The sequence below is a fragment of the Chrysochloris asiatica genome, unplaced genomic scaffold (assembly GCF_000296735.1).
Source record: "Chrysochloris asiatica unplaced genomic scaffold, ChrAsi1.0 scaffold00241, whole genome shotgun sequence".
NCBI classification, from domain to species: domain Eukaryota; kingdom Metazoa; phylum Chordata; class Mammalia; order Afrosoricida; family Chrysochloridae; genus Chrysochloris; species Chrysochloris asiatica.
Genome location: NW_006408759.1, coordinates 1,523,606 through 1,531,889, shown reverse-complemented (window position 1 = coordinate 1,531,889; position 8,284 = coordinate 1,523,606). Strand labels below are relative to the sequence as shown.

Sequence of the window (8,284 nt, the reverse complement as noted above, 5' to 3'; positions counted from 1 at the left end):
GGGGGAGTTGTTGTCAAGTGTCATTGAATTGGTTCTGACTCATAGCAACCCTATATAGGATTTACCAGGAGGTGGCAGGTTTCAGCTGCTGACCTTGTGATTCTCAGTCTACTGCTTATCCTACAAGGTCACCTATTTAGAAACATAAATGGTTCTGAAATATTTACATGCCATTAACTAAAAACTCAAGTCTGGCTCCTGGAATATATGTACTGACAGGTACCATTTAAAGTCTCGTAATGGTTGAAAAAGGAATTACCTTTGCTCCACAGTCTGCTCCTTTCTGAATGCAAAATCCAATGAACCGTGGGTCTGCCACTTTTACTAATATATTATCAACACAATAGACATGAATGCTCCAAATGCCCCTTTGCTCCATATCTTCCACAATATTCTGGGATGCAAGAGCCCGATAAAGGCCACCATTTCCATCTGAGAAATAAAACAGTCCATTAGTGGTACACCAAATGCCACTATGCCATTAAATCCAATGATTGTTTCATGTTTCTTAACACTGTGAAGATCTCTGAAAAACACAACCTCACATTAAAGGGCCAAGAAAAGGAAGTTCCACAAAGAAGGATTCTGATGTACCAACATTACACTTCATACTTCTGAACATTATTTATCATTAAGTATCTGGATAATAGCATTAATTTCGAACTAGGTAACCCCAAAGATAAGACTTTTCTATTTAATTGAGACCCTTTTAAGAATATTATCTATAAAATTCCTTATCAGATAATAATTATCTTATAAGATTTCAAGTTTTCACCGAAACTTGCAGGTAGTACCTATTTGACCTAGCCTCAATGGCTTGATAATCAGAACTCGACTAGAGGAAGATTAAAAAAAAAATTTTTGTTGATTAAGGAAATAAGGGTAAATTGCTACAATTTGATGAACCTGACCTATACTCATGGAGTGTGTAGTGATGTGCTGGGTATTGGTTCTGACTCATAGCGACCCTGTACAGGGTTTCTGAGACTACAAATCTTTATGGGAGCAAAAAACCTCATCTTTCTCCCACACAACAGCTGGTAGTTTCAAACTGCTGACCTTAAGATTTGCAGCCCAATTCGTAATCACTATGCTACCAGAGCTCATGGAGGTAGTAACTCTAAATATCAACAGAGAGGGAAGGAGTCTTCACATCAAGTATCAATGCTATCCCCTCTGTACACAGGGTAGATAGGGATTGGCAACTTAGACATAGGCTACCTAAAATGAGGGGGCGATAAAGGCACGAAATGACTGGCTTACAAGGTTTCAAGAGGGAGTTTAGTTTAAGAGTGTGTAGTAGGGGAGAAAGAGTCCCCACTGAATAATTTTCATCTTGTCTAGATGGGTCTGGTGAAAAGAGATGGGGATAAGATTCGTATGATTCAATAATGAATTGTTATCACGACTAATTGCAACTCTCACAATTGTAAAGGCAGAAGTTTTGTTAACAAAGACAGGGGAGTTGTTAATCTTACAGTCCAGAAACAGAGGACCCTAGGACCATCAAGAAAGAAGAGCGCAAGCAGAATGTGGGACCTTATCCAGAGAAGCAGCAATGCCAGAGATTGAGGCAGAGATGGGGACAGGGAAAGAGGGAGTGGCTGAGGACTCCAAATTCATGGGAAGAGAGGGACTAAGAGCTGGTGGCCAGGAGGCAGACTTGCAGAATGTGCCCTTTGGAGGTGTAAATTATTATATATGCCTGAGTGGGTGTTTTTTTTTTTATCTTCAAAAAGCTAAAGTGAATAGAGAGAAATACTGTTAACTGATGGTACATGGAGGGGATTATCATTAGTGTAATGAAACAAGGTATATGACTTGTTGAATCTAAAACTCAATCCACAATGAAGACCTTAAAAAAAAAAAAAAAAGATTTCAAGTTTCACTAGTTTCTTTATGACTTAAGTTACCTCTGCATTTACAGCCCCAACACTGACAATTTCTTCTATCTCAAAAACACATGAGCATGTTATACCAAATAATTTGTTTGAAAATAATATTAATGTGAAGGTCTACTGTGGCTTAAACTAAAATATAAGTATAAGCCTCCTGACCACCATCCATTTTTAGTGCTATTTTCAAGTACTTCTTCCCTAAGCAAACTCAGCCATCACTGAAGAAAAACTAGATTAAATTCACAAAATAGATCTAAGAACAGATCTTCCAGATGACGACGTGACGTGGACAGACAGAATGGCTGGGGGCACTGGAGTTGGGGAGGGAGAAGGGCTGCGTGCTGATGGCTGGGGGGCAGGCCTGTAGGGTACACCCTTTGGTTGTTTGATGATGCATGGAGGGGACTGTAATCATTGCAATGAAATGAAATACTATAGGATGAATGTAAAGCTGGTGTTCAGCCATGTAAACTCACATCATTCACAATAAAAACTAAAACAACAAAAACAAAAACACAGAATAGATCTTCCACTAATTAAGAAGAAGTACAATGAAATAAAAGCCTACCTGTGGAGACGATCACTGTGAATGTTATTGTTTCTTTCTTTCCTTTCAGCCTCTCCTCTAAATATCGGTTCAACGCTAGTTTTTCTCATTAGGATCATATTAAGAATCGCTGCATTACACAGGGAGCACACTGTGGCACAGAGCCCCTGACACCGTGCAAAGTGGTGGCCTGGTCATACGGCAGATGCAGTTTTGCTTCTTACTTTCTCTTGATCTACTCAAACTAGTTCCCTCTGTCACTGAATGCCTCCAGTATTGTAATGTTGCTTAAAAGTTAATGTCAGATAAACTATAATTTAGCCTCTCATTGATTAAACAGCAAATGATTTCCAGGTTTTCACTACAGTAAATCATGTAGCATGAACCTTGCTATATCTAAAATGCTGAGCAAAGAGAATGAACACTCTAAATTCTATTCAAAATGATCTCTAGGACACATATGCACAAAAAGTATGAGTATCCATTTCACCATTGGGCCTTTTCTTTTTTTTAAACATTACCCACCCCTACCCTACTCACCCCAAAAAGAAACATTAAAGTTTTTTAACAGCCAAATCACCATCTTAAAGGAAAATCAAAACACAACGATTCATATTATTAGCATTTCTGATTACCATTAAATAAAAATGGTTACAAACCTGGAGCCATAGAAACTTTGCTCTTCTCTTCCAAAATAATTTTCCCATCAAAACTCATAGCAGGCAGCATTCCCTGCTGAAAAAAGATGACATTCCCCTTATTTAAACCAAAGTACTTGTGCTTTGCAAAGAACTCCTTTGTAGATTCCATTGTTCTGCCACTGGTCATTATATACCTAGCATGAGGGGAAAAAAACAAAGAAAAATCTTCAAAGTGATAATGCTATACAAATTAGGGCAAAACTCTTTTTCTTCTCTAGGCTAAAGAAAATCTTTGAGAGTTGTGCTTCTCATTTTGAGTTCCTCATTCCATATTCCTTTTTCTGGATAAGGCACATTTATTAAATACTACCCAATGGGGATTTCTTAATTTCTTCAAACCTTGGGCATACTAAAAAAAAAAAGCAACAAATGATATACAGACCTCCAGCAACAGAGAGTTTATAACTGGCTAAAGTATGCATTTAAAAATTTTATGAAAAGTACATTCTAAATTAAAAACTCCTAAATAAATGGTGGTGGTAGTGACCACACCAGGACTCCAATACATATCTGTTGTTGTATGCCATGGAGTCGGTTCCGACTCATAGCGACCCTGTACAGGGTTTCTGAGGCTGTAAACTTTACGGAAGCAGCAAGCCTCATCTTTCTCCTATGGAACAGCTGGTAGTTTCAAACTGCTGACTATAAGGTTTGCAGCCCGATTCGTAACCACTACTCTACCAGAGCGCCTTTATATATATGGAGTGAAAACTATAACTGTACTATAGTCTAATGATCTCTTATTAAAAATTTTAAATGGAATCTGGACTCTATTCTCTGCTCACCCTCTATTTATAATCATAAAAGTATAATTATGCCCTGCTATCACAAAAATTCAACCCATACAACTATAGCACAAAAGAACAAATGCTATACCTAAAACCACATTTAATGACTGCCCTCTCTAAAATGTTACGTATACATATACATAGAGACTTTTCTTTGTTGTTGCTATAGAACAGATCCAGAAGCAGCTAAAAGTAGGCATTTGATAAATATTTGCTGAATGAATAAGTGAACAGAGAAAAGTGGTATAATTTCCCACCATCGTAGATGTCTAACAAAAGATCCGTAGCATAGTTAACTTTGGTACAAAAGGCTTTGGTATGATTTAGAAAATGCCAAAAGATGTTGCTAAACTGCTCTGCATAAGGAAGGAACAAAAATTACGAGTTGTGACGAGGTGGGAGAAAGAGAAAAAGAAGTCCAACATCATAGTAGGAGACCAGGCCTGTAAGTTGAATATTTGCCCTTAGGAACATAGATGGGCATCAAATATGCTCACAGGAATCAAGAAGTGTAAAAAAAAAAAATTCACAGCAGGCCAACACTCTGGGTTGAGAAGAACCAGAAAAGCTGGGATAATTACAAAAAAGAGATCTATAGAAGCAACAAGAATTGGATCAAAAATTCCACAGAGAATCTTTCGAAAAGGGAACTGAGGAAAACAGCTGCCTTTTCCTAGGGCATTTGTTGATTTTGGATTCCGGGTAGTGGTAGAGAAACTGGGCTTGGATCAGAAGGCTACTGCTGGGCAACAGAGAAGTCAGGAGAGCTTTTGACCACACATGAGGCTGAAGAGGCAAGATTAGACATATATACAGCTGACAACCCCCTCAAAACACGTGCTAACTTCCAGAGCATCTCTGGGAGGGAAATTAAACAAAACTTTCAGAAAACAAAGCAGAATTTCCTGTAACATCTTGGTGTCTAGGAGAGACGGTCTGAGGACGGGACCGTGGGAACACTACATTGAAATGCTCTGTCTCCTAATGTCCTAGTGGCCCAATGTGTGTGACAGCAGAACTGTGCTCCATACGGTTTTCAATGGCTGATTTTTCAGAGGTAAACTGTCGGGTCTTTCTTTCGAGGTGCCTGTCAGTGGACTTGAACCTTTAACTTCTCAGTGAGCAGTCAAGTGCATTAATCACTTGCACCATCCTGGGATCCCTGGTACAGACTAAGAATCCAAACTTGGCCCATAGCAGAGAAATCAGGGGAACTTTCAGTAGGTAAGAGGAAGAGAAGGGTAATGAAGTCTGGTGTGACACTTGCTAAGTGTTGTACCTGGCAGGAGGCTAAAGAACCTGGTATGAGTTTCTAGACTGCGAGCCCACTGAGTACCCAGAGCAATGGCTGAAAATAGACCCATCATGAAACTTAAGATGTTAAAGATAAGCGGAGACACACCAAATGCTTTCAGAGAGGAGGAAAAAAGATTGGGAATTAGAAAGACAGTGACCCTCTCAACAGCAATGCTAGAAAAAGCAAATTTCAGAGGGAACATTATTTTTAACCAGAAACTGTATACCTAGACAAACTATCAATCAAGTTCTAAATCAATAAAAGTTTCTAGACTAAGAGAGTCCAATGAATACCCAGAGATACTCAGGCAGGGATGTAAAAACTAGGTATGAGTATATATTGCCTATTGATGCAATAGTGACTGTATAGCTATCGTATTATTTTTAGCATGTTGTTGTTGTTAAGTGCTGTTGAGTCAGTTCCAACTCTTAGCAACCCTGCATAGATATCTAAGGAGCGGCTGGTGAGTTTGAACCACCAACCTTGTGGTTCAAACTGACCTTACGGCCCAGTGCTTTATCCCAGTGACACACCAGGACTCCATATATAGTAAATTATACTTCCCTAGAGATTCTGTAGTTGAGGCAATATGCCTGCTTATGAATAAAGTCTACATGCATTTGAATATTATAATATTCAATTTTTGTTGCAACCCCTCCCATGAGACATATCTTACCATGGAATAATGCACTTCTTGCCATGATATTTTTCAGCTAGCTGTTGTAGCTTCAGGATACGCTCTGCTTGAATCTGGAAAAGTGTTTTATGGGATGGCAGACCAACATCATACATCCCTTTGGGATATGCAACACCAAGTCTTGTTCCCTGCCCACCAGCTAGAAGAAGAACTGCTACTTTGCTCTGAGAGATCTGGAAAAGTCCTAGAAGAGAAAAAAAAATTTGTATCACAAAACCTGTAATTCAACACTTTAGGATTACACCTACCTAGGTGGCAACAAAGAGTCACCTTATCTGCATATGGCATAACAGAGCAAGTAATCCACACATAACCATAGGTTTACAATGTTGTTCATATAAACATTTAAATTATTAAAGCAATGCAATTTAGATAACCCATTCAAACACCAAACAATGAATGCTGCACTTTAATAAACTAATATTATTTGTGGTAACATTAGAAGGCAAGGAACCACCCAGGTAGAGACCTCGTTGGCCAGCAGTATGGCAAGACCTGGGGACTCCTGGACCCAGAGTCAATGACATAGCCACAGAGGACTAGAGTGGAGCGTGAAGCATCCAGCTGATAAGAAGTGAGGTGATTTGCACAAGAATACCCACACTTGCAGATAATACCCACTTGAACTGGCTTCAATGGCTGGATGATTAGAACTTGACTAGAAGAAGAAAGAAGAGGGGAGAAAAAAAAGAGTAATCTGATACAATTTGATGAACTTGATCTATTCCTATGGATGCAGTAACTCAAGAGGGAACAGATCTTTACAGCAAGAATCATTCCCACCCCCTTGGTACACAGGGTAGACAGGGATGGGAAACTTGGACATTGGATACCCAAAATGGAGGGCTACTAAGGCAAGAAGTGTCTGGCTTACAAGCTTTCAAGAGGGAGCCTAGATCCAGAAGGGGCGGAAGAAGGTAGATTCTCCACTGAGAAGTATCCAATCTGTCTGGGCAGGGCTGATCAAAGGAGATGAGGATAGGACTCTTGTGGTACAATAATGAATAATTGCTATCAGGATTGACTGTGAGGGTTGGAAATGTAAAGGTAGATGTTTTATAGCAAAAGGAGGGAAGTGGTTGACTTTGCAGTCCAGGAGCAGAGGTCCCTGGGACCATCAAGGGATAAGAGTGGAGAGTGGGACCCTACCCAGAGAAATAGTGATGCCAGAGATGGAGGCAGAGACGATGACATGGAGAGATGGAGCGGCTGGGGCCTCTAGACCTGGAGAGGGAGAGAGGCTGTGTGCTGACGACCAAGGGGTAAGCTTGCAGGGTGTACCCTTTGGTTGTTTGATGATGCATGGAGGGGATTGTAACCATGGCAATGAACAAATATACAATAGGATGAATGTAAAACTGATGTTCTTCCATGTAAACTATCACATACTTCACAAAAACTTTAAAAAAAAAGGCAAGGAACCAAGGGATGTTCCACACGTTTTGCAAGTACTTGACTACTTATCAGACGTGGCAGGCAGGGTCTTTGAACTAAAATAAATTCAAGATGGACTTGAGATTCAAATGAAAAGGAAGGAAAGGAGGGAGGGAGAAAAAAAAGTAAGGAAACTAATAGCAATGCAAAGATAGAGACCCTCAAGTGTGGATTAAACACACACACAAACACCCACACCCAAATCTGGGAATACAGCACAGCACTCAAAGGTGAACAGTCTCAGCACCACAAGGCACAGCATGAGCGCCAACATGGAGACTGCAGCTCTGGGAAGCTAGAAAAACGTAAAACACCAAATGAGAGAGGGCAGTGGTTAATGTTTTCTCAATTTCTTACTTTGACCATAATTCTCAGAAATGTTAGAAACGAAGCTGACCTGCTGCCTACCATTGAAGGCCATGTCAGAGGGAGCAGTGGTGGCTAATGCCTTAGGTGTTTTTGATAGATTTTCTTCTAAAATATCAAGAACTTAAAAGTACAATGCTAAATAAGTTGTCCATTTTAAAATCAAAATGGTCCCCAGTCCTGATTCTACATTTTTTCTGCATTAGTGAATGAGTATAGTCCAGGGACATTTATTCAACAACTAACTATTCAAACTGCTTTGTCAATTAAAAAACGTTAAAGTATATTATATGTTTCCATAATTTTCACCTCTGGCGACTTGAGATTTAATTAGTTCTTTGTGCCTTGCCTCAAATCAGAGCAACTAATTGTACCTTATTGGTGTTTAAAAGAAAGAAAACAAAGCTGGAAGTAACTAATGCTAGTAAGCAAAACAATAGCTATGATCTAAGGGGAATGTTCAACCATTTCAAGAGATACCATATAAACAAGAGCCAATGATACTCAGAGAGGAAGTCCAAAGTGCATTAAAGAAGTGGCAAAGAACAAGGCACCA

At 39.5% G+C, this 8,284-nt stretch overlaps 1 protein-coding gene across 1 annotated transcript in view; it reads right to left on the bottom strand.

Annotated features, from left to right (window-relative positions):
* UAP1 (UDP-N-acteylglucosamine pyrophosphorylase 1) overlaps positions 1-8,284 on the bottom strand; it is a 41,835-nt gene that overhangs the window by 19,328 nt on the left and 14,223 nt on the right. Inside the window, exons 2-4 of the mRNA XM_006873425.1 lie at positions 5,908-6,112; positions 3,105-3,280; positions 260-432 (exon numbers count right to left, since the gene is read on the bottom strand). Of these exons, the coding sequence (XP_006873487.1) occupies positions 260-432; positions 3,105-3,280; positions 5,908-6,112 (554 nt within the window). The remainder of the gene's footprint in view (positions 1-259; positions 433-3,104; positions 3,281-5,907; positions 6,113-8,284) is intronic.